The sequence below is a fragment of the Erithacus rubecula genome, assembly GCF_903797595.1.
Source record: "Erithacus rubecula genome assembly, chromosome: 14".
In the NCBI taxonomy this organism is placed as follows: Eukaryota; Metazoa; Chordata; class Aves; order Passeriformes; family Muscicapidae; genus Erithacus; species Erithacus rubecula.
In genome coordinates, this window is record NC_136666.1 from 12,250,267 (window position 1) to 12,277,101 (window position 26,835).

The window sequence follows — 26,835 nt, forward strand, 5'->3', positions numbered from 1 at the left end:
TGAAGGTTTTTGCTCTGCTGCCAAGAGTTGGAGAGGTAACAAGGGGGAGAGAGCAGGATCTGGAGTGATCCACGCTTAATTGAAGTCAAATGACAGCCAAACCACCAGAAGCAGAAGTTTGAGGGAGACCCCTGAAATTCAAGGTGAAAATACTGAGGGTTACTCACAGTGTTCCCCCAGCTTTGGTGACAGGTCAGGGACCTCTGCCTGAGGGGAGGTGGCAAACAGCTAAGGGAAGTTAAATGAGTCAGTAGTAGCCAAGAGTGCTTGTAGCTGTTTGCCCCTGACATACAACTGCAGTGCTGATTCCTGGTACCTGCTGATGTCTCTTGCTTGTAAACTACTCATCAGTTGCTGAAACTGCTTTTGTGAAGAGATGGTGAAAGCCCACATAGAATTAGAGAAAAAGAGAGAAAAAGTGAGAAATGTCTAGGTTTTCTGAGGATTAGTCAGCAAAGCTTTTGGTAGGACTTTTCAAAGATATAAGGAAAATTGCAGAGGTTTAAGATTGATGAAATTTCCTACGCTGGTGGCTGGAGCTTCGTACTTTGTGATGATGAAGATTGAGTGGAAACACCTTTGAGTGTGAAGTAGGATAACATGCTTTTTGCAATGTAATTGTAGTTGTTTATCCTCACATTGGAGTGCCTTTTTGGTTAGGTAGCTTTTCTACTTGCACTGTTGGGTAGCTGATTTAAAAATAAAATAAAGAAATAATCCCCTCAAAAAGAATCTCTCTGTTGGGACCTAAAAAATCTAGTGAAAGGCACATTGGAAGAATGCTGTTCTGGACAGCATAATCTGGACTGTACTTTAGGGGTATGTGATGAAAACTTGACAGTGTTTGTAAAAAGATTTAAGGCAAATGTAATCTCTGAGCTATGATGAAATGGCTTCTGTGATATCTGTTGGAGCTCCACTAACCTTAGGAGGGAAAGGTAAGATTCACTGATGAGAGGAACCATAGTGGATCATTTTAGCAGGCCCTTAGGCACAAGTTTAGCTGTGCAGGATGCCTAGGCTTTTGAACAAAATTCAAAATATTCTTTGTCCTTACTTCACAGCAATGGTATTTTCACACTTAAATGTCCCTGGTCACTTTATCTGTGCTTGCTTTTGTAGTGGCTGACCAAATCCAGCCTAAATTATATAAACTTGATGAATTGGTAGTGTGATATAAGATAAAAATGTGCTAGACTGCATTAAAGCTGTATTTTTTCCTAGAGATATAAACATGTAATTAGAGTTTAGTTACTAACTTGATGATGAAAATTCAGCACTTGTTTTATGCATAACTTACATAAAGAAATGTCTCTTACAGAGTTGGAAATGAGGTAGGTGGACTAACAAAATTTTGCAATCTAAGTTGCAATTTAAGATAGTCCATAATTAGTGTACTCTCCCAAATTGGTCCACACACATTCAGAAATCATGGTAAGGAACAGGAAGTAGAGGCTGCTAGGAAAATACTTTGTTTAAACCACTTGTGAATTTGTGGAAATGGCACTTTCAAGTAGTAAAGTGCTATTGCATCCTGAGCTTTCCCCATTGCACTGTTGTGTGGGTACATCTTCTAATTAATCACTGTAGTGCAAGCAAGAAATTTTATAGAAGTGTGTATGTTAGTTTTTGATTACTATTTCTTTAGAAAGTATCTCATGGGTCTTATTTTTGCAATGCCCACAGCAATGTGTTTGTGAGAGAAAAGTATGAATAGTATTGCAAGTGCCATTGCTAGTTCATTTTGTGCTCATTCTCTTTTGGATCTGCTTAGGTCCCCCAGAACAGTTTGGGTCAATGCTCCCTATAGATGGAAAATGCAGTACTGGGAAATATTTAGGAAACAATCCTCAGCCATGTACATAATTAAAGGGCTTAATAGAGGTGTGTAATTCCTCCAGGTCCTTGTGTAGATTGTGATAAGAAACACACAAAGCCTAAATGAAGCCTCCCTAAAAGTTTGGCTTTTAGGTGCCATTCAGATTGTATCAGAGATGGTATCAGATGGCTTGAGAGAGGTGGACAAGATGGTGACCATTACAATTCTACAAGAAGCTGCAAGGACCTGGCAGCATGAAAAGAGCTCCAGTATCACTGCTGACATCACTGTGAAGGATGAGAATCTTGTTTTGCAGGTGCAGAATGTGAGCTTTGGTTTGCTCAGAGCTGTGCAGGAAGTCTGCTGGAGGAAACTTCTGTGTAATGCAGTTAGATTGTAAAATGATCCTTCAGCCTGATTGTAAATGTGTAAGAAACAAAGGAAGAACATTATGAGAAAATATCAATATTTAATATCCTGCCTTTAATAGATGGAGAAAATAAAGCATGGATTACTGGGCTTCATTACCATGTTCTGCTGAATTGCTGCTGTTGAACTCAGAAAAAATATGAATATTAAATATTTGTCATTTTTGGAGATGGAGTGTTAAACGCACTACAAGTTAAATTCTAATAATTCAAGCAAGATGGAAACTGAGGCCTGCTTTAAAATATACATTTAGTGAAATTCAGGGTTCCCTGGCTTTCATGAGACTTAGACCTTGGTTGATCTCTGCAAAGGAGTTACAGGACTACAGAAAATAAATTAGCCATGCTCCTTGATGGCCTTTAATTTAAATAGTGCTTACACATAGGATATAGCTTTACCCATTAGAAAGAGAAGCTGCTTTTCTTGACAGCTGAAATTATAAAGTACCATAACATTGCAGAGTAGGAAATAGAAAAATTACACAACTTAATGAATTGCCTTTATTTTAAGTGAGTGTATAATTAATATTATTTAGAAAGTCAAAAAAGGAGAGAAATCTTTTATATAAATCAAAAATAAGGCATTCAACTCAGCTAATGAGTTTTTGTTGTTTTCTAATCACATAAATCACTGTACACATTATCCAAATGTATAATGGCAGATTGTATTAACTCTAACATTCATAGCAAAAATTGTCAGAATATTGTTTTGTGAATTTTTTTATGAAATTTATTAAACACATTATTTCAATCACACATTCCATTGCATGTCAGAGCTTGACAATGCATTATCAAGTCTTGTAATAGAGTCCATATTTTTATATATCTAATTTTTTTATTTGTCACTAAATTAGAAGTGTTTGAATTAAATTAGCAGAACATTTTAGGTAAAAGCATCTGCTGTATGCACAGGTCTTAATCTGGCAATATTACAATCAAAAAGCATTGCATGTATTCTACTTGCATTCTATCAGTTCATGACTTACACCTGATGGATGCCATTCAGGGTTTTGTCTCTCAAGTTGGTGCATTTCATTTTAATCCTACTGTGTGCTCATTAGCAACTATGAGAGTGCAGATTGAAATAATTATTTAGAGATTTAATGCTTTCTGTATTATCACAGTTAATTTTTACTTTCTAGGATAAATACACAAACTTTTTCAATACCTTATAAAATCAGAAGAATTTATCCTTTGTGTGCTCAAAATATTTGCTGTCTCATGACATACAAGTAGATTTTCCTTCTCTTGCCTGTACTGGAGTGTTGTAGAAGCTACAGAGTGTAACACCAACAGGGACCATTTACATTTTTTGTCTTAATTTTTTGCTTGTTTCTTTGGATTTCTGAAAAAATTTCTGTCAATTATTAAGGTTTTAGATTTGTATTAAATGAATGTGTCTTTGGTGAACTGTTGCCATTAAAAATGTAGCTGTTGGAATCAAGCAAGGCATATTCCAGGCACTGGTGTTTTTTTAAGAATAGAAAGTCAGTACATTTTTGTGGTTGCCTCTGACCATTAAGATTGGAGGAAGGTTCTTGGAGAGAATTTCTAGCCAAGCCATGTACAGGTAATCTGACACTGCTCCTTTTCTTGCCACAGGGAGGCTCCTGTTTGGGCAGAGGGAAAAATAAAATCATCATTATGAGGGCAGTAGCCCAGGCTTCTCATTAAATACTAAGCAGAAAATATTACTGTTCATACACAACTGATATAATTAGACTACAAGATTGTTTTAGTATCATAAGGCCTTAATTTGCATACCCTTGCTCAGCTGATTGTACTGGACATGAGCTGCTTGTGATTATAGCCTTAAACTGGTAAAGAATATTTTTGGAGTCAAAGAACTCACACATAGTATGATTTTTAAAAAGGATAGAAATGCAGCACATACACAGTTTTGCAGTCCATCAGCTTATTTTCTGATCTGCAGTTTCTGTGAGATGGGACTTCTAAAATATGTGTCAATTTATGGTGAGCATTAAATGACCACCCCTTTTTTGAGACTGAATTAATAGAGCTGTAGAGGTTTATCTGTGCATCACAAGTGCAAGCTAATTTATTGAAGCTGTGTATAAAAATGTATCTGTAAATAAAAATCGATTCTGGAAAGGGCCTTTTTGGGCTAATTTTATTAGTGGCCTTTTTTCTTTTATGCAATTGCTTCACCACCAGGAAAGATTCATATTCAGCACAGTCCCAGAGAACCATCAGTCCAGATGCAAGTCCTCCAGAAGGTACTTGAAAGATTACTTTTGTGCTGAGTGAATTAACACAAGGGTTTCTGTAGCTGGAGTTCAGAATGCCATTACACATCATTCTTAGAATCAAAACTCTTGCAACTCACAGGACAATGAGGTTGGCTGCTCTCGAATGCTCCTGTAGGAGTTCATTCAGACGGACTTGGCGATAACTCTGATTAAAACATGGAAAAGAAAAAATCAGGTCAGTGATCCTCAGTTCTGGTGTCTTACAGACTTTACACTCCCCCTTGCCTGCAAGACTTTCTGCTGTTGCTTTGGCATCACTGGAAGCCAGGTCTGCTCTGGGGTCCAGAGTCTCAGCAATGGCAAAACATGATGCTAAGCCACACTTTTTAAATAGTGTAGTTACATTAGGGCCACTTCTAATGCTTGTGTTATGTTTCCTGGAGATAGGGATTGTTTTTATACTGAACTTACTTTATGGTTGAGCTCAAGGCCTCAAAATTTTTATAACTTAACCACAAGTCACAGGGAACTAGAAACCGGGGAAGGTTTGTATAACACAGAAATATCTTAACTGATTTTGTCAATTATTTTCTCTTTCTCTGGAGAAAGTAAAAAGCAGGTTTTTCTCCATTCAGACCTTAAATTTTCCTTCTCTACAGAAATTTCAGTGTTCTTGTACATGTTAAATAGGTAAGAAGCCTCATAATTTGGCCAGCTGTTACCTCATGAGAATCATCCTATAACATCACCCTTTATCTCTGCTGCCAGGTTTTTCTCTGTTGAATTGTAAATGTGTTCTAATGTCCTCTGTAAAATTCCCAGAACTGCCCTACTTCTGAAGATAAAGGGGCATGTTGTTCCAGATATGTAAGCTAAACTTTTTGTTGCTGTTCTTATTTTACAGAGTAATTTGGCATTTTTATATTGCTGACTCTTTTAAACTTTTGAGGAATTTTTCTGGTTCCTTAATTAGTGACCAGACAAGACCAAGCTTAGTAATGTTTTTTGGGTTTTTTATATTGTATTCTCACTGGTTCTGCACACAAGTGTCTGTGATTATATTCCTGTTGTCTTTTATACTGAGGTTTTATACTGACTCTCAATTTTTGACAATTTAAGGTGAGAATCATTCTAAGGTTTTCTACCCATAGCTGACTGCTATAACCTTATGCTGGTTATCAGCTGCATGAGGAGGGTAATGCAGTGAGCAGTCAGTCTGCTTCCCAGCTGCTGCAGTCAGTATTATAGTGTGTTATCTTAAATCATCATTGATTTCTGCTTATGTTGATATGTCAGGCTGTGACTTCTGGCAGCTCTGAGTTCAAAGTCACAATCCTTGCTCTGCTGAGGAAGTTACCAGCACCCTAAAGTGGAGATAACTAAACTCCCAATGCACTCGGGTTAATTCCATAGGAACTATAACTGAAATTGCTAGATTAATTCTCTGTGACTTACAGGAGAACTTGTCTCTTAAGGGTGAAAGAGTTTGCATCCTTTTATCACTGGCCTAATGAAGCCTGGTAGTTGATTGGTAAAAATATATTTTTCCAACAAATTTAAAGAGCAGACTGGGCTGTAATTCACCCAGTGGATCAGCCAGCATCAGCCTTGAAGTTCCTTGGAACTGTAGGAGAGCTTCTGCATGATAGACTGGTTCAGTCTTCACTCTGCCATTGAGGTAAGAATTCATGCTCAACCCTGCCCTTAGAGAAATTTCTAGCCTTACTTGAAGTGTCTGGATTCAGTTCTAAATTGCCCAAAGTGGTGAATGTTTGGAACTGCACCCTTTAAGAGATTCAAGCTCCAAAACAGTGGAGCCATTTAATAAACCTCAGCAGACCTAATTAGCTCAGGCTCAGTGCAGTAACTGTGTGGCTTCTGGTTCAGAGGTGGTTTTCATCTGACTGGCTTTGATGTGGGCAGAGCTTCTCATCAACCTGGAAAATACTGTGTAAACGTGCCAAGGTCTGAGAGAGCTCAATAATGCAATCAAAACACACCTCTGCAGTGTTTACAATATAAATCAAATCTGTAAATATCAAATACAGGTTTGTACATGCCATGTTTCTAATGCCATATCTGGTATTTCACTTTTTTTGACTAATCACCTCAAACATCTGGAGGGTAAGAAAAGGTACATATGTAGAAAGGTAGGTGAGGCTTTACCTTCTCCTTGAATGCTTCCAGCTCTGCATCTGTAATTTTCCATGGAGTCTCTCGCTTTAATTTCTCAGCAGTTGTTATATCTTTGCAGCTTTCATGGAGGCGATATGGTTCAATCATCTCTTCAAAGAATTTCCAGCTGAAACAGGAATTACAAAGGAAGCCTTGCTGCAGGGTATGAACTCACTAACTTATTTCACAGTCACTGTGTATGACAGGCCTCACTGATAATAATTATAACCGAAAAACATGCAAAATCTTTAACTATTCTTTGCCACATCGTGCCCCCAGTAATATCTGTGCCACTTCTCTGTGTTTGGGTTATTTGAGGATGATTAAAAGGTTATTTGAGGATAATTAAACACTGCATTTAGCAGAGAATATTCTGCATTGTCCTGGTTCTAGCAAAAATACTGAAATGAGTTTTACAGTAGTATGTTGGTTACTAATATTAACAATGAAGATGGGTCTCCTCATGAATACTGGACAGAGTTTGACCCTTTAAGCTGTGATTGTTAAAAGGTTCTTTTCTTTTTTCCTACTCTTAGTAAAATTATTACAATGAAGTGACAGTGTTATTTTCTGTGTTGTGGGGGGTTTCTTATGTTGGTTTTTTTTTTTCTTTTTTGTTAAATTTTCAACATAAAGAAATAAGCTCTAGATAAAGGCTGGCTACTAAATAGTGGATTTTGGTAATACTTCTTACCTCTCTTTGTTGGGCTTTATATTGATATCACAAATTATATTAATATCAGCAAATTTTATTCTGAATTTGCTTAGGAGTGAAGCCATCCTGAAAACAAAAGAGAATGTTTTACCACTGTACTTCTGAGTGCCTTATATCAAAGTACACTTGTAAATGAATTAGACAACTGCATTTTTTATCTTATCTTTAACTATATGACAAATTACTTTAAATGCTTTAGTGTTTCAATTTCCAGTTACAGAACGGGATTAATGTGATTGCTGTAGCATAATTCATTTAACTGATGATTGATGAAAATCACAAAATAAAAAGAAAGTAATAGCAGACAGAGGGCAGGGTGTTTACATTTTGGGAAAACAATAGTACTTTTAGTATTCCCAAAGGCTTGAGGTATAAAGGAAGAATATTCAATATACAATAGGTCAGAATTCTCCAATCCTTACAGAAGACTTCTGTTATTCTGTTTCTGTCAGAATGCTTTGAATAGGGTTTTACAATACTGGTAGTGCATGTGACAATTTGGTCCTGAAGATGGATGTCCAATTCTTAAAAGAATCTTAAAATCTAAAAATCTTTAAAGAATCAAACAGTTTGGCTGTTAACTGAAAGGTTGGTGGTTCGAGCCCACCCTTCTTCATCTTTTTCATTTATGAATTTATATTGATCTACTCACATGTTTATAAAAGAAAATACTTTGCTTTTCTGCCCCAGTTGCAGAAGGAATAGTTTGTGTGTTTGTGCTGAGGGTAGAGAGGTTTAATTTGGTCATGTTTGCCTTTGTTTTAACCATGGTTGGGATCTTGTGGTTCTTCCCCAAACCTCCTTTTCCCACCTCCTTTTTTGTTTCTATCTTTGGTTTGTAAACTTTGTATTTTAAAAAGGTCAGAGAGTTCCTAGGAGCAAACCATGGTAGAAATACATATTTGTTTATGACCTGAGAGTTTACTCTTCTCTTTTTTAAATGTTTTTATATAAAAAGAACATACTGTTTGTATAAAGCTTGATGTCCCTTGTGGCAATCCCTGTTTTGAACATTCACACTTGTGAATCTCTTCTGCAGAAGTACATTCACTTTAGGGTACTTAAACAGTATCTGATGGAACCACAGTGGAGTAAAGTTTGCTCTATGTGTTCCTTTTTGCTTTACAGGAACATCCTGTGGCAGCTGTCTTTCCAAGCCACTGTGTTGCAATCCTAATGAAGCTGGTGATTCTAATTCCTGTCCTTGCACCCCTCTTACTTGTTTGCCACTAGAGTTTTGGCTTGAGATGTTGTTTGTAACTCTCTACATGGTGTTTCTGCTCTTTGGTAAGCAGTCACTGACTTTCATCCCAAATTGTGCTGCTTCCACTGGTAGTGAAATGGCTGTGCCTGTAATGTGTGAAGTGCTGAGAAAGGAAAGGTCCTACATGCAGTGGTGATAAAAATAATTTTGTGTTAGTACCTTTAATTTGCTCAAAGGCCAATGATGATTATGAAGTCTAGACTTTCTTAAAAACACTGACTAAAATCAACTTGGCCTGAAGGTTGATTAACTTCCTCCTTAACTTCTTTATATTTTGTCACAGTTAATCACATTATATGAACTGTCTGTCTATGCTATTTGCATGTGAGAGCTTCATGTGCAATTCTACTTCCTGTTACCTGGACAGTCTCATGTAAATCCCATAAAAGTAATTATATTCTCATTACAGAGTGCAAACTGCTCTTCTCAGAGAAGGGAATATGAGCTATTAATGGGGAAAAGTGCTGAATGTGAGTTTCCTTTGGTAATCACCATTTGCAGAGCCTTGAGGGCTATGCCATAAGCTTAACACCTTTCAATCAAGTACTTTTTTTTTTTTTTCCCACTCCCCACAGTACAACAAACCAGTTGTGCTGAAAAATTCCCACCTTCCTGTTGTATATTCTTTATATTCAGCATCTTTAAACAAGTGAGACAAATAAAGTTATATTTACACTAGTTTTTCTTCTTCAATCCTATTGACTTTTCCTCCAGTGAAGATCCTTAATTTACAATTCTTCCACTTCTTCCTAATAGTTAGAATGTAAGGAATCAGGATTGTTAGACCTGGAAAAACATAGAAAATTGGAGGAATATCACATTAGTGCATTGTATTGTAACAATTCCATCTTTCACTTCAGCGGTGTTGGATGTAAGTTAATTTTAAAACATTTAAGCCTGACATAAAATTGATTATGTAAGCTTAATAAAACCCAGTTTTATGCAACTTCCCAGGTCAGTTTTTATATTTGGTAACAGAGAAATCTCTCTGTGATTCTTACTGGAATTCCTTACCTCCATCATCGAACAGCCACCAAATGTCAATTGTACCTTTTCCTTGCTTCTTTTTAAATTGAGTGCTGGCTTCTAGCAGCCTCTGATTGAATTCACCCACATGCATTGACTGCATGGTGTTAATGGTGCTTTCTGTAATGAGAAAGAAAAAAATGTGGAAGGATGTCTGATAAGTGAGGCAATAAGTAGCTTTAGGGAGCCAAATGGAGGGAAAGCTTCAGGATAATGAACTGTTTCTGACATAATTTCTATCCTTTAAATCTGAAAAAAAGGTTACAGAGTAGATGCTTTAGACTTTTAATTTTCTCATACACACAGAAACTAAAGCTTGTGTAACACACTGTCACTAGATTATAACATTTTGAAAAAGGTTACCCGATTATTTGTTCTCTATCTCTCTCTCTTTTTAGTTAATGTAAAATTCACTGGGGCCTTAAAAGCAACTGGGGAATACCTGATATACTTTAGAAGTAAATGTGTCATTTTGCATCATTTACAAGCTCAGCTGTCTTGTAAAATAGACAGCTCCCCTGAAAGGCACAGTCACAGAGGATGAAATGAGCTGATGGGGTGCAGGGGTAGCATAGGTGAAGCTGGAAATTAGAAAACACAAGCACATATGGCTGATTCCCTATGCTGACATGGTCACTGCTAGTTGGAAATAAATTTTGATTCTTGCTGTTTGCTTAGCTGGCTTTAAAAGATACAGTCTTGACTGTACTTATAATACCTTCTCTCATTCTACCTTTTGAGGCCTGTGGCTTTATTACTGCTTCTCTTTCAATGATTTCAAAGAGGTGGAGTCAGAGGAGTATTCTGTTACCAAACAGGCTTCTTTAGAGGTTTTACTCTGATCTGCTAGGTTCTGAAAATGCTTTGTGTGGTTTTCCTGTGTTTTGGAGTGTGTACAGGATGGTTCCAAAGCAGTTATTGGCTTTCCTCTACAGTTCTAGCGTGTCTGCTGGAAGATGGAAAAACTCTGGGGAATATGAACATGAAAACAAAACAGAGAGGTGGGGCTAATTATTAACATAATCTATTGTACACAGAGAGCAAAAATGTGTAACATTTATCTACTTTATGCATTTTTCAACTAAATCAGAAAGGGAAGTTGAAACAGGGTTACATACTCTTGGTGGAATTGTCATAAAAATATGTTATACTGAAACAAAATCAACTGAAATCTGCCAGCTGAAGAATAGTGGCATTTTATGTTCCCAGTCTCTAGACCTTCCTGGCACCTGGTGGGAGTTGCATGCACAGCCAGGTGTAATAGTCTCTGCAGGGGAAAACTCTCAAAATACATGTCTGTGTACAAGCATGGCTTCAGGTCATTATCATTACAGCCTAGCAGTTGTGAAATGAGACCTTAAGTTTGGTCTGTATCATTTTACTGTATCTGAAATGTAATATTGACTTCATCACCTACACATCTAAGTTGTGTTAATTGATTATGTGACAGTATGCTGTGTATGTACTTTCAGTACTTTTACCACCTTCACTTGTGCATTTTTATGAAATTATAAAATCTAGAATCTAGAGCAGTTTTGCTCTTTTTACCTGTTTTTCAGCTATGTACTGAGTTTGTGTGTGTATGTTAAGTAAAGTAAGATTGATTATTCCCTGCATGTTGTGCTTAAGTTCCAATTTTCTTTAGAGAGGAGGATAAAAGGCCTCTGTTTAAAAGCTTAAAACACCCTATTAAAAAGAAAAAAACAACCCCAAACCCCCTCAAAACCAACTTGTTTTGTATTCCTCAAACTTTAATAACCATGTTCTATTTTTGACAAATAGAAGTGAACATAAGCTGAGCTGAGAAGTTCATCTAACAAATGAGGGGATAAATGTGTTGTAGACAGAGTGTCCTATGAGCAGAGGACCTCACTGTGCTGCATCACAGGGTTGTGGCCACCATGGTTTGCAGAAGCAAGGTTCTGTTCCAGGGGCTTCTCTGTGGCTCAGGAGTTTTTGGCATGGAGTAAAGTCCAGTTTGCATATTGGTGAAAGTGTGATGCATTGAAGGGTTGAGGATAAGTTGTGATTTTGGAACTTACCCTTCTTTGTTTCATGTTTTGAGATATTCAATGTGCTGGCTTTTTTGAAGAATCCACAGATACCCCTTTTTCCTTCTTCAAAATCGTTTTCTTTAATGGTGGCTTCTAGTGCCAATCTCTCCTGCTCAAGCTTCTCTAATTCCTCTGTATATTAGAAAAAGTAAAAAAAAAAAAAGGTAACACATTGCTGTCTTTTAAATTAAATCCCTTACTGAACTAATGATTATGATGTAATTGGTGTTGTGGTACTTTGTAGACAATGTAAAGCTCCTGGTATGAAAATTTCTTTTGGAATGCTTTTTCTTTCCAAAAGTAGGGAGGAAGAAGCTGAGTTCACCTCTGGAAGCCCTGGCTTGGGGTGCCTTTGCTTACAGCACTGTGGTGTGCCAGCTGCTCTCAGGTTGTCTCTTGCCAATCAAATTCAGTATTATGACATTTTATAGTTACATGAGATATTATTTATTGAGTTATGTTTTGGATGTTTAGTTGTTTTTTTAGCCAAGAATTGGAAAAGACATTAGGAAATCTGTTTTCCTACAGTAAGGAAGCTGAGGTATTTAGTTCTAGCCTGTGGGTCTCTTTTCTTAGAACAAAGTCTCATGGTTTGTACTTTGAGATTCTCAGAAATAGTAAGGATCCTGAATATACAATCATTCTTCATGCAGAAATATTTTTCATGCTTTAATTTTTTAAGCATTAGCTGCAAAGATGTAAGATTTAGCTAATCAATTTTGTAAACTTAGTAATATAGAAGAACAATTTAATCTTAGCAATATTAGACTTTTGCTGAGAAAACAGTACCATATGTTATTCTGGAATATATTATGGTGAGGTACTAATTAATATGATCCAGGCATTTGCCTGCAGAAAACTTTTTTCATAAGGAAATCTTCTGTTTGAATAATACATTAACTGAATATGAGGTAAGTTCATTTAAGACTTTGTGTTAAAAAAGTAGAATAAACCCTTACTAGCTAGACATTATTAGCTGTTAGCACTCAGTTGCCAACAGAAAGATTACACTTTCTTTTACTTTTTAATCAGTGACAGTCACATACTTCTGATTATTATACATGGTGATAGCCACAAACTTAATGGTTACTCAAAACTAAAATCTCAGCTTTTCTATTGAACAGAATGCTGTACCAAGTATAAGAGAACACAATTGATCATTGTTTTCCACTACAATGGCTCTGTATCAGCTTCAAAATATTTCTTTGTGTTTGAGGCTCCCCCCCTAATTCTTTCTGACTCCTTGTGTCAACACTTGGAGAGCATTTGCTCGTTTGTAAGACTGCAGAGCTGTTTTTCACTGTAGTTGTACAGGTGTTCCAATGACTGTATATTTTGAGCACTCAGTTGCTGACTCACATCAAGCAGAGATAGGCAGATACCTCTCAGAAATCACCAGGGAGAGAAGAGCTTGATTATTTTGGAATCTTTTCTGAGTCCCTGTAGTTTTGCCCTGCGGGTCTCCAAGCACATCAAACTGCCAGTGGTGAGTGAGAGTTCATCTGCCCTTGTTCCTGTAAGCGGTGTCTGGCGCCTTTTAATTCTGCGGGGCGATTTTCCTCGGGGTGACCTGCGTTACCCGATCCTGCGGCCAGCGGGGCTGTGCCGGCGGGCGGGCAGCAGGCGGCAGCAGAGAGCCGCGGGCCCGGCCCGGCTGCTCTATGGCCCGGCCCGGCTGCTCAGTGCCCGGCCCGGCTGCTCTATGGCCCGGCCCGGCTGCGCAGTGCCCGGCCCGGCTGCTCAGTGCCCGGCCCGGCTGCTCTATGGCCCGGCCCGGCTGCTCAGTGCCCGGCCCGGCTGATCTAAGGCTCGGCTGCTCTAGTGCCCGGCCCGGCTGATCTAAGGCCCGGCCCGGCTGATCTAAGGCCCGGCCCGGCTGATCTAAGGCCCGGCCCGGCTGCTCTATGGCCCGGCCCGGCTGCTCTATGGCCCGGCCCGGCTGCTCTATGGCCCGGCCCGGCTGCTCTATGGCCCGGCCCGGCTGCTCAGTGCCCGGCCCGGCTGCTCTATGGCCCGGCCCGGGGCCAACCTGCTGGAAATGAAGGGAATTGTTCCCCTCTGCCACCCAGATGGCATGTCTCCCGAAATGATTGTGGTATGGCGGAAGGTTTTTTTTCCCCCTGAGATATGCACTGCTAACCTAAGGAAGAATGAACAAAAAGGGAAGAGAGGGAACTGGGATTTGCTGTGGCTTTCAGGTGTTTGTGAGGGTGGGAACAGCGATGCACCAAACTGCAGCGTCCCGTTTCCTGTCTGTCCCACCGATATCAGCGAGGCAGATAGAGATGGTGTGCCAAGACCAGGAGGGAAACGTGCAGCAGAGTCACTGTTGCTGTGGCACAAAGATGATTTTATTGCTTTAGTCCGTGCCTGTGCTAGAACTGCTTTGGGAGTTGAGTTCTGTGGTGTGCAGAGCCCCTTAATGTGCAAGGCTTGGACTGCTGTGACTGCCAGGATCAGCAAGGACTTCAGGCAGGATTTAAACTGCACAAGCAAGGATGAACTGTGGAAATTGTTAGTGTAGGAGCTATTCTAGAAAGCAAATGGTGACTCTTATGAGTGTCAGAGTCCTTCTTAGGCTGTGCATCTAACCAGTGGATCACCACATACCTTGAACCTGAAGAACCTGAGAGATATCAAATCCTTGGCTAATTCTGACAATAATTACGCCGAGCTCAAAATCAAAGGCGTCACTGGAAAGAAAAAAAAAAGAAGAGTAAACATGATTTTACATTGTGCATGTTGATGAGGAAAGCTATTTTGAAAAGATCAGTGAAAGTATTCACAAGGAGGACAGGCTAGGTAAAACTGCAGAAGGAATTGCCCCATATAAATTTGTAGTACTTATCTTACCACATTTAAAAAAAAGTTTTGATTGGGCATGGGGACAGATCAGCTATTCCTGGAACGGGTCTTTCAGACAGCACTTTTTTAGGAACTAGGTTACCATAGGGTAATTTTTTTCTCCCTTCTCTGAGGAAATAACAAAGCTGAGGTGGGGTTTGTTGCTCTGTAACTCACTTCAGCTTTACAAGTGAATTTTGAGCAAGCATCTGTGAGAAGCCTGTTCTAAAATGACTGTTCCCTAGCTAAATCCCAACCCACAGAGCTGCTGAGCCTTAGGCACACATGAGATTTGAAGCAAAGCTCTTCCTTATTCTCCTAGGCTTAAAAGAAGAATTCCATGATGTTCTCTTATTCCCTTAGTACGTACATTAGGGTTGTTTTTCTCTGAGCTCCTGCCCACTAAAAATGGGAAAATACAGTTCTGCAAAAGCACTGCTGACAGCAGTGCAGCTTCTTTAGCACTGTCAAGCCACATCAGCTGTGATGGTGCCAGCTGTTTGCTAAGGAGATCCTACAAGGTGTGGGAAGCCAATGAACCTTTTTTGATGGGCAATAACTTGAGCCACAGAGCCAGGATATGTGAGCCCAGGTTTGTACACAGGTCCTTGCAGTATTTCTACACTCAAATTCTGTATGGAAATGCTACATTAGTCTAGTCCAAGAGGAATGAAAAAGGAGGTGCTGAGCTGACTTACTGTATAATGCCCACATAGTTCTCAACTTGAGTGGCAGGTGCACTTCTCCAGTCCTTCTTAAATCCAACCACCAGGGTATTTGGTTTCATTCTGCCCAATCCTGAGGCCTGCCAATATTAAAACACTGCTTGAGAGAGGTATGCATACATGCTTTTACTGTAAATGAAAACTAATGGCAAAAGATAACTGAAGCAATGTTCTAGAGACACTTATAACTAGATTGCATTTCATAAATGTCCTTCATGCTCATAGCCATGCAGAAAGCAGAAAGATTAGCTTTAAATCATTCCAACTATAAATGATTTTAGATGACAGAAGTGTAGTTTTGCTAAATTAGCATTCATTTGCATTTCTTCTGACATGCTCTCATTAAAATGGTTCAATAACTTGGAATCAAGAGGGAGTTCAAGAACTGTTTGTATGCTCATTCTAACATAATGGCATAAAGCTTTTATCAGCTTCAGAATACTCAGTAGATGAAGTGGGTCTGAAGTCTCTTAAAACATCTCAGATACTCAGAGAAAGGCAAAGGCTCCTAAGAATGTTTTGTTTGTTTTGTTGGGGTTTTTTTGCCTTGAATTTGGAAACTGTTGCTGTTTAATTTACTATGTTCTTCTCTAAAGATTATCCAAAATCAGCTGAGCATGCTTTGTAGATAAAATTATGGTTTATAAACAGGAAAAAGAAATGGTTTGTCAAGATATTAGTTTGCCTTCAAAACTCTTTCTGGATGCTAAAACCTGGACATAGAAGGGAAGTAAGATTCATCTAACTTACTGTTTATAGAAATCTAAATGTTCTGTATATTGGGAACCTTTAGGAGGAGATACTCAAAACACCAGCTTGTAAAGTTGTTACACTTTTCAACTTTTTTCTACTAGCAAACAGAAAATAGGTAAAAACTGTTGGAACCTTGTTGGGTTTTTTGAGTAGCATTGTTTACTTTGAATCAGTAATTGTTGCCAATGTCTTTAGGTTGCAATAGTGATGATAAGGTTATCCTTCTGTTTGCTGGAAGAGAATTATTTGGGGTCCAGTAGCTGACTTTGGCAATAGTTCTTAAGTAGTAATGGAAAGGAAGAGATCATCAGACTGTAGCAGTTCTCAAAAACATCAGAAAGATCTCCTACTGAGACAGTGTAAAAGCCCAAGATGAAGTGTCTTTGTGAGGCTTTTACAGAACAAAGGGATCTTTATTAATAGCATTTCATCTTGCTCAATTGTACTGTCCATTCAGCAAGTGTACAAAGAGCCCTGGTAGGACACCAGTGGGTGACTTACCCAGAGTATTTTAGTTGGTTCCCTACTGTCTCATTTGGCACTGATGTCTTTGCAGCAGTGTATTTTGTACAAAGGATATTAATTTTCTCTACATTTTGCTTCAGTACCTATATGTTTAAATATTCATATATGTGAGAAAGGAAAGGAGATGGGAAAAATGAAAACAGTGTCTCTGTGCCTTCATTATGGCAATTTTAAATGGACCGTTGGAAATGATCTCCTGCATTCTTAAAGTAATAGAAAAATATTGCAGACTTTTATTTAAATGACCTTCTTGCTATTTGCAGAAAATGTATATTACACATTTTCAGTTTTCATTTATTGCAAAACATTCTCAGATATTTAATATGCTGTGTAATACCAAACAATAGAATTGATTTGAAGTGTATCAAGTGTCAGCTGCATAGACATTCATATGCTGCCCTGTAGATGCTTCTCTTTTTTCATAATAGTGTCTTGTTCATTTAGGAGAGAATCAATCTGCCTTGTCTCATAATACCATAGCCCAGAACTAGATCTTTATGAAGTAATCTGTATTATAATATGCATGCACCCCCAGAATGCCCTTTCCATCTATAACATTATCCACATATATGTAGAGCTTCTTCACAAGCTAACAGTAATGCCTTGCATAAAGGGATGCTTTGATGTACACTCTCCTGTGTGTTCTGTAAACAAAAAGCTTACTTGAAGTAGACTTTTGACTCCATCTCTGAAGCTGTCAGCTGCCACTGCTGCATAAAAGGCTTTTCTTTTGTTCTTTGTGAGCCAGGCCTGCTTTTTTTCCATGCCACTGTTCATCTCCTTAACACACAGCTTGCGTGGTCCCTGCATGATACAGTAAAATATTATTATGAAGGCTTTGTATTGTACATCACACAGTTATTTTGAAGGAGTTACCTGGTCTGCTGTGGGAGCAAATGGAGAGAGTCAGAAAAATACCTTTCCAAAAAAGGTCCACAGAGATTCAGCCCTTTGAAAAGAACTGTGCTGCAAACATAATTCACATTCTGTTTGAGAGGGCTGAGGCTGTTAATGCTACTTAAATGCAGTGATTCTGACAGAAAGAAGGACTACTATGGATTGTAACATCTTAAAAAAACATCTAAGGTACGATAAAGCATCTCAGAGTGAATAAAGTCCCTCCCTGACTTAACTGTGTAAAAGACTCTTAGTAGATCTGAATATAAATGGTTAAGTTCCTGATTACTGACATAAGAGAAAAGAGTTAATGCAATGCAATTAAAGATGCAAATGCCTCTGTTGTCAGGTTTCTTTCAGTGGTCATCTGGTAATTTAATGGGAAAAAATCCATGGGCATATCCAAGTCTCAAGACATTGATGTAACTTCAGAAGAATTTGATCCTGGATGTTTGAAAAACTGGGAATAATAACTTGAACAATAAGCTTCAAGTTTCATTGTGAGTAAGGAGAGGAAAAAAACAAGTTTTACCCTTCTTCCCTGTCTATCAGAGGAAAACTCCTGAAGGTGTTTTTGCAAGTGGCTTGCACAATAGTTTCTGCTGACTGAGGGGCCAGACCCACCCCTGTCCCAGGTGCCAGCCTGTCTGTGTCCTCTCCTGCTCCTCTTTTGCACCTGTGGAATGTCTGTGCAATTGTACAAGGAGTCCAGGGAATTTGCAGACTGGGGACTAACCCTGAAAAAATATTTTTCATGAAGGCAGGGAGTAAAAGCAGAAACAGTCCTTTTTACTAGAAACTCAGATTGTTCAAGCCAACATGCACCCATAACCTCAGAGACAAGCAAACTTGCAATCATCTTTATATTCTGTTGTGATCTTTATTTTGTCTATTTCTGAGCTATGTATCACCATGTTCCTGGAAAGTTTCTTGCAGCTTTTTGGAAGAAAAGAATGGAAGATGTTCTCTCTGGTATGGTGTTTAAAACTTTGTGCATTGCTAACAGCATGTCAGCTTTTGAGGCAGAATGTGCTGGGAGTTACATTTATGGCTGAATAGTCTTCCTGTATTTGTTGTGATACATATTGCAGGCTGCTCTTCAAGTGATTGCTAGGAGTTTTATCATCTGCTTTTTACCACAATTTTGCAATTCATTGAGGTTCATTTTGCCACACTTTATTATCAAGAAATTAAATTTCACTTAAGTTGCTGAAGAAATAATTAGCCCCCGTAAACAATTACAAAGCTTATACTAGCAAAATAGTCTTTGGGGTTTTTTTGTATAGACAGGAATATCAGTTCTCCATAGAATGTACTAATTTTAGAGAAACATGCCTAAGAATTCAGAAAACTTGTGGAAACACAACTTTAGGGAGCTGCATAGTCTCAGGATCTTGTTGGGATTGGTTCTATCCTTACTGAATGCAGTGGGAAATCTGAGAATAATTATAGTAGGGAAGAATTAGGACCATTCATTCTTTATAGATTAATTTGATTTGGGAAGAATCACAAGTGGATCTTCTATACTCTGTTTCTGCATCAAATGAATTATTCCTACACTGCTGTAGAGGAGTACATTATTATCTAGATTCTGCAGCCCTATTTAGTACCATGAGCTGTTTTGTTGGGTTTTTTTTCTCTCTTAAAATTAAAAGGGCACTGTAATATTTAAAACACTTTTTCTCCCTCCACTACAAGCCTATCTTATTTTTTTTTTCTGTTCTAATGAGAGGCTAGATCTTCATCCTGTAAGATACCTCATTTGCTGTATATTTATATCTACAAATACACTTTGTTCCTGTCCTTAAATCTCAGAAGAGCATGTTTATCCTCAAAATTAGCATTGTAACAGTTTTGGAGGAATCACTGCAAAGAGAGCTGAATTACTTGCCAAACCTCTATTCTGCAAATCAGTGACAAAGCTGAAAATAGAACCTGGTTAATTTGACTCACACAAAATAACCCTTCAAATTTCGCATTTTGTGTAGTTTGGGGGTGTTCTGTTTTCTAAGCCTAAAATATTTCCTTGTAAGTTTTTTTTTTTCCCCTCCAAACCATTTTTTGTTTCACTTGCTATGAACTTTGAAATGCATCTCAGTGAGGCATTTACCAGCAGGCTTTATATCAGCTGATAGCTTTCATGTCAAGAATTATGACAAAATTCATTCTCAGTGCGAATCTCCTTGGTGCTGTGCACAGCTGTCAGTGAACACCAGTGGGAACTGGTGTGCTGAGTGGGAATGGAGTGTGTGATAGGGAGCTGCAGCCCCCAGTGGTGCTGGGTGTGGGGATCTGGGTGAGTTCCCTTACCGTGTACACTTCACAGCAGATACACAGCCCGTTGTTCTTCGTGAAGGTGTGGGTGATGTCTAGCAGAGCAGGCCTGACCATGGGAGCTCCTGTTAATGCTAGGCACTGGGGTCTGGTGGAGAGAAAAGAGGTTGTATATAATTGGGTGATGTACAGATTCAGGACAAGCCATTTTACTGTTCATTGAAATCTCACCTGAAGTTTTTGACGTGGTCTTCCACTGTCGTTAATGCCAGAGCGCTGTCTAAGGCATTAACAAAGTAAAGAGCCTGTGTAGAGGAGCCCCAGTTTACTTCTGCAAATAATGAACAGAAATAATGCATATTAAACCACAGGCTTTGCCCTGTGTTCTCTTGCAAAAATCAGCAATGGTGTTCTCTATGAAAAGAAGACTATATTCTCTCATACTTTTTAAGAGACAGACCTGTTGTTCTTTGTGCTTCAAAACAAAATGAATTCGTTTTTCTTGTGTGATGCAGAAAACCCTATGCAAGTAAATAGTTTCATTCTTTATTTAAACATTGTAGGGAATGTTCTTCTCCTGCTTAAAAACTATTTTCTTATTTGTTTCATTAACTTTGTGTCCCTCTCCCATTTAGAAAATGGACAGCCCTGAGTCATGTATGTGGTGTGGAATTTCAGGAAGTGCAAATGAAACCAGTAGGAAGGAACATTGCTGGTGCCAGTTTACTCTGTTCCACTGTATAGGCCAAAAATTGTTCTCCAAACCCTGTTTTGACATATACATCTTTTCTCATTATTGTGGAGCTGTTTGGTCAGTGGAGACATACAAGAAATGTCTTTCTACACTTTGAGATCTACATGAATGCAGATCAAGTCCTGTTATGCCAAGGTACAAAGCCAATATTAAGTGAAACTAAGTGGAAGTTTGTGTAAAGTTGCCTTTTCTCAGGAATATTAGTTTTTTCTGAACCCTCCATTTGCTGGTAAATTACTGCTGAACAAAAGTCACTCTCTTAGCAGGAGACAGAGAGCTTTGTGTACAGTGGCTGCAGTGAATTTAACCAAGCTTTAAGGTGCTACTTAGTATCAAGGACACTGGCAATATCCAAGGTAAGGGTAGAAATCCTGAAATGTTTTTGACAACTGGCTTGAGGTGGGTGTGCTTTCCTGCAGCTGATGATACATTTACAGGGAGAGAAGCACAGACATCCCAATGGGTGTGAGAGAGCACAGATAGGGAGGACAGACAACAGCTGCAGAAACAATTACACAGCCTCAGACCAGGTGTTGCTGTCCCAAGCCAACTCCAATAAAAGTACATCTATTGCTGGGAACTGTGCCTCTTTTCTTTGTAAGTTTTGTTTTATGTTTTCTGCTGCAAAGTAATTCAGGTGATTAGCACAGAAATCTGGACCTGGATTAGTTTTGTCCTGGTTATGAATAGCCAGACTGTCTGGTCTTAAACCAGGTTTTTGAGGACAACTCCTGTGATGTGCTGAGTTACTAAGTTTTTTTTTCCAGCAGTAAAGTGGGCCCATCTGTCTTAATTTATGGGGGAATTGTAGGGAGGTGCTGGAGGATGATCAGTTCATAAGTAATTCAGCTTGCATTTTAACTTTATAATGGGCAGCAGGTTTACATTTTGAGTGAGGACTGTGCATGAGTCAGCTAAGAGTGCTGCAAAATTCAGGTAAGATCTGGTGTGTGAGTGGAAAAAAATTATGAGTGATACTCAATAAAAGCCCAAATGTCATAAAGATGGTGAGAATAAACCAGTCTGCTGGAATGTTTAAAGAAAACTGAACCACACTTGAACTGCTTGTTAAACAGGCAGTCACCAGACTACCAGCTTAATCTATATTATATAAAGTGCAGTTTAACAGGATGCTTCAGACTTCCCTTTAAATAAGGATAGCACAGAAGAATAATTTCTAATTCTGTTAGCAGAATCAATTATTTTAAAATCAAGTCTAGCAGCACAACGTATACATGGAATAATAGTGGAGTTTAGCCTTACCTGGCTTCTTATATGTTACATAAATATATAGGAAGAGCTCAATGGCATAAGTGATGAGAGCTGCCCACCAGTTGATGACAAACATCACCCCGCAGCACAGCAGGGCTCCAAAAAGTGACACCCACATGTTATAATATCTGAATGCAGGTCTCCAACCTGTTTAAAGAGAATTGAGGAAATTGGAAGAGATAAAATATATTGATAAATGGAACCATGGTTTTTGTGCATAAAATCCCATGTACAGTTTGTTTCAGGCTCTGTCAGAAGGGATGGGAGAGATATCTGTAAATTTTTAGGCACTGTATGTACAGAAATTTTCAGGTGTTGGCTGATGAAAAGTTTTAATTTATAGAATACTAGGCCTTACAGGCTTTCTGCTACTCTCTTTCTTACTGCTTTGTTCAGCCTGGTTTTGAGTAGCTATTCTGTTCATATATGTTTTTTTGTAAAATTAAAGTTTACTGGATCAGAATATTTCAGAACATCAGAAGATTACCTGTAACTCCAGGTAACATCCTAATTAATTTCCTGAAATTACCTGAAAACACTGCTGACTGTGTTCTTTGGATGGATATACACAGAACTTACAGTTGGTAGCTAAACACTTGCTGAGAGGAGTGTTTATCCCAATACTGTATGTGCACCTGTCTTAAACTTGGAAATTGCCTGGTTCTTGTGGCAGAAAAATAAAATCATCTGCAAGTGACTTTAAAAAGATATTATTCCTGCTGCTCTTCAGCTGCACTACTGATTCCATCCCCTGCTACCAATTAAAATGATGAGGCAAGCACTGAGCCTTCATGGTTTGCAGGTCTCTGCCAGGTGTTCTGCAGAGCAGACTTTGGAGAGGGGAAAAACACAGAAAATACAAGAGGCTGAGCAACCCTATCTTGGATTATCTTTATAATGAGGGAATGGGAAGGACCTGCTGGGCAGACATTTCCTGTCCTGCAGCCTTGCAATTATTATAATCTATCATTGTGAATTGGCAGAAATTAACTGGAGGAAATGAGAAAAGAAAAATGGCTGCAGTTCTGCCTGAAATGTTAAGCAGTGGCAGAGTAGAGTCAGATGTACACAGATGAGATCTGTAGAGGTAATTGTCACTCAGCTCCAAGGCTGTATGGGGCAGATCTGCATTTGTTCAGCTGTGCAGGTAATTAGCAGAAGTGCTCGTCTTTTCTGCCCTCTAAACAAATGGCACTTTGCAGATCCATAGGAAGGAAGTTGATGCAGGCATTTATGTCACTACTGCAGTTTCTTCACACTGGAAATCAAAAATGTATTCCTCGCTCCTTGAGTTGAATCATTAATTCATAGAAGCAGGAAATTGTCTTTCCTGTGTGCCAAACCCGTGTTGCTCAGCTGATTGACTTTATTCCTAAAGATGTCACCCCTTCATTCATGAGATGGTGGGAATCATTCTGCTCTGGCAATGCACAAGACTGACAGCCAGAATGTTCTTTTGCTGCAAATGTAGAGGGAGGATCTCAAGTTACCCCTGAATGGGACCTTGTTGTGTTTCACAATTGTGCTTTACAGTTGTGCTTCTAGGCACTGCAGAGCTGTGCTGTACTGTTTGATGGACCTGATCTTGCTCTGCATGTTCCCTTCCAGGCAGCATCACTTGTAGCATTGTTACTGTGCTTAGGAATCTCCCTGTATGTTTTGATGTAGGTTTGGAGAAGGGAGGGATGACTCCCCACTCTACCTTGCTTGCTTCATTGTCCAGACTTGGCATAAGCTTTTACCCACACATGCTTTCTCATAGTTAGGGGGAAAATGCCATTCTGAGGAGAATTGTTTTTTCTCCAGTGGGATGCACCAAAGCCTTTCTCATCCTGTACATTTCCTGTACAGCTGTAGGCAGTGTAAGGACTAGAGCCATTATTTTTATCCTTTTTGATAAATAAAATGCCATCATATTCAATAAGACATCAGATTACATAACTTAGATACTTTGCACATACTGCAGTTATCTCTGACATACAGTCTGAAGCTTCCAGAGATCAGACTATAAGGCCTATATTTAAATCACTGCTGAATGCAGACTCACCTGGAGATTTTGCATATGAGGCATGAAAGCAGGAGAAATTAATCAAAGCATATGAAGCCAGGAAGAAATTGGAGATGATGGGAGCAATGGTATTCAGCTCAGCTGCAAGACACATACACAAGTCAGACAGAGGCACTAGTCCTGGACTGGTGGCTAGCTGTTTCCTAATGATGCATTAAATCTGAACATTGTCTGCATTTATCATCCAGGGAGAGCTTGGGTATTTTCCTGTGTTACTAATTTAAGGCTGTCTTGATCTACGTTCATTCATATAAATTATGTCTGCTAATCCTCATTTTAATAACATTATGTGCTATGCAGTGTTATACTTGATGCTGTGATTCAGCATAGTGTCTCCTAATGATGTAGATCTGATGTAATGTTTAGAATTTAAAATACATAATTGACAGGATAAGTGCATTTAAAAAATTATTTGGTTACAATTTAGTAACTCTCTACCAGATATCCTATTTACTTTGTATAAGACAGTTTGAATTTCAAATCTTGGAAAAACTGATTTAATGGTCTCTGCACCCCTAAATGTGGTAGCTGGGATTTTCTTTCAGCAGTGCTGGTAAACTGGGATTTGCTTTGGAGCTGACTGTGGGAAAGGCTTGGGCAGAATAAGCTTCCTAGTTATCTCAAAATTACCTTAGGGCTATATGCAATATATACAGGAAAACCATTTTCAAAGATTGTGACTTTGCCTTATCTGATAGAGTTCTAAGCACTGCCCTCTTCCAGCAGAGTGAACAGGAATTGCAGCTACTCTGCATCCTGGAAAATGAGGCTGCGGTGGTGGTGGTAAGTCACTGAAATCCCAGCTGGTTTCTTTTTGCTACCAGGACTTGGAATATGCTTATGTCAGAGCTTAACTGACTGGAATTTTTTCAAACCACAGCTACTAATTGTATTACAGTGTCAATTTGTATAATTTCAGAACATGACACTATAGCAGCACTGTAACATTATACAAACCAATCAAAATGAATGCCATGGCAATCACGAAAGTGAGGACATATCCTCTGATAGGCTCGTTGTTTTTTCCATATCCTTTGGCAAAGAATTCTAGCCCTTTGTAGACGTTGTCCTTGCAAAGAGCCTGGTAAGAAAATTAGCACATAATTCTATTAAGCAGTACTTTCTTGCACCAGAAGTCACTGTCTGTGAGTGCCAGTTTGCTAGGCTTTTGCTATACAAAAATTAAATCTTAGTGCTTCAAGTACATCAACTGCTGTGGCATGTGAACATTTAAATAAAGTGATAAGACAATGTACTACTGTGTTATTATATCGTGGGAAATAGAATCATAGGCTTTTAGTGCTTATTCAGTGCTTTAAAAGGAAGAGGTAATTAAATAGATAAATAGACTCTAAATTGGGAGAAGTTGAAGCATTAATCGGTGACTTGATGTAATTTGCACAGTTTATCTCTCCCATGCTCTCTGCTCCCAGTCTGTCCACATTGCTGCTGTCCAGCTTCTGGACAGCCTGTTAAGAGCACATCTGACAGCACCTGAATCCTATGGACCTGAGGGCTCCTGCTGCTCCTGTGCTTGCAGGGTGGCTTTTTGTAAGAAGTGGTCTTGAAAGTTTCCTTGAAGCTATTTATGACAGGCACGAGTATCCCCTGCTCCTGCAGCAAAGCTGAGTTCTGACCAAAGGAACATTATTGCCCTTGTATGATGATAAGACCTGTCTTTTTCTGCTGAAAAGCATTCTACATATTGTTTTCCCTCCCTCTTCCTGCCACATGTGTCAGTGTTGCTTAAATATACATTACATTTGGCATGCAAAGTTCAACTTTGTCTCTGAAGTTAAACCAAGTATAAGGAAAAGTATAGTTTAATTTTACCTGGAAAACTTTGGGGGCGCTGACAAGAGATGCCAGAGCTGATGACAGAGTAGCTGAGAAGATGCCAGCTGTGATGAGAGGACCAAAGCCAGACACCATGCTCATCACCTTTAGGAAAAAAATGAAGGTGAAAAGAATAGGCTTGCATTTGGATGCACTTTTTAATGACAAACCCATTTAAGTTCTCTATGTATCTCTGCTTTTCATGGTTCTAAATTTAATCTGCTACAAACTGTACTATTATTTCTGGTTTAGTTAAAAGCAGTGAAGGCAAAGCCAAATTTTTATTCAAATATGCAGCTGTCTGTTGGGGCAGATGAGTACTCTGTGAGATTTCCTCACTGCTTTTACTAACAAATTGCTATAAGTAACAGCATCTACTTGATGAGTAAATAGTCAGTTTGTAGCAGACAAGAAAATGGAAATGGCAGGAAAAAGCACCAATGTATGAAATGTGGTTGGAGGCACTTTATTTTGTTTGGGTTTCTTTTTTTTTTTCCCTTGATTATTTAATGTGACTGAAAATGAGAGAAACTGCCTGATGGTGCTGACATTACTGCAGTGCTGCAAACAGTAATGATGGTCACTGTCAGGCCTCCTCAGCCCTCCCAGGAGCACTGGACTGGCCTCTGTGACTACTGAAGTAAAAGGGCTCTTGAGGAGCACCAACAAGGAAACTAAAAGATGGATGGATGTGATTGGTGGTGTGTGGGCAGTACTTCAGGAAAGAAATCAGTGAATACTGAAGATTTGTCAGATCCAGTCATACTGATTTTCTGACTCTGGCAGGGGGGGTAAATGCAAGAAGTGAAAGTACTGGCTATAGGGAGGTCACTGATATTTAGGGGTGCCTTGAGTGTGGGCAGCTGAACTGAGGTGGGAGTAGGGATGGTAAATAATCAAGGAAGGAAGGGAAAGTAGTCTGTGAAAGGGACAGCATATCCCTTTCAAGGTGGTTGCCCAGCCCTGTCATTTAGCAGAGCCAGCTGGGAAAAAAGTGAGTGACTTTAAAAGCTACAAATGACTCGTTGAAAAGCATGTGCAGGTGGTGAATTCCTCTAACTGGCCATGAAGCACAGGGGCTGAATAGAGTTCTGGGACCTGTGGTTGTCAGGCTGCAGGACTGCTTTACTTTGATGCTCAGCCTAAGCTTTATTTTGAAGAATAAAAATGGCAGTCAGTCTCTCTCTGGCCTAGGA

At 38.9% G+C, this 26,835-nt stretch overlaps 1 protein-coding gene across 3 annotated transcripts in view; it reads right to left on the minus strand.

Moving 5' to 3' along the window:
• Positions 1-3,532: 3,532 nt before the first annotated feature.
• Positions 3,533-26,835, minus strand: part of SLC12A1 (solute carrier family 12 member 1) — a 43,711-nt gene continuing 20,408 nt past the window's right edge. For all 3 annotated transcript variants that reach the window (XM_079318005.1, XM_079318004.1, XM_079318006.1), the window contains exons 12-27: positions 25,637-25,744; positions 24,761-24,884; positions 23,783-23,884; positions 21,727-21,882; positions 19,941-20,040; positions 19,746-19,857; positions 17,202-17,342; positions 15,234-15,340; positions 14,302-14,384; positions 11,680-11,823; positions 9,626-9,757; positions 9,286-9,397; positions 7,327-7,413; positions 6,624-6,759; positions 4,595-4,662; positions 3,533-3,857 (exon numbers count right to left, since the gene is read on the minus strand). In XM_079318005.1, coding sequence (XP_079174131.1) covers positions 3,722-3,857; positions 4,595-4,662; positions 6,624-6,759; positions 7,327-7,413; positions 9,286-9,397; positions 9,626-9,757; positions 11,680-11,823; positions 14,302-14,384; positions 15,234-15,340; positions 17,202-17,342; positions 19,746-19,857; positions 19,941-20,040; positions 21,727-21,882; positions 23,783-23,884; positions 24,761-24,884; positions 25,637-25,744 — 1,848 coding nt within the window. In that variant the 3' untranslated portion in view covers positions 3,533-3,721. The remainder of the gene's footprint in view (positions 3,858-4,594; positions 4,663-6,623; positions 6,760-7,326; positions 7,414-9,285; positions 9,398-9,625; positions 9,758-11,679; positions 11,824-14,301; positions 14,385-15,233; positions 15,341-17,201; positions 17,343-19,745; positions 19,858-19,940; positions 20,041-21,726; positions 21,883-23,782; positions 23,885-24,760; positions 24,885-25,636; positions 25,745-26,835) is intronic.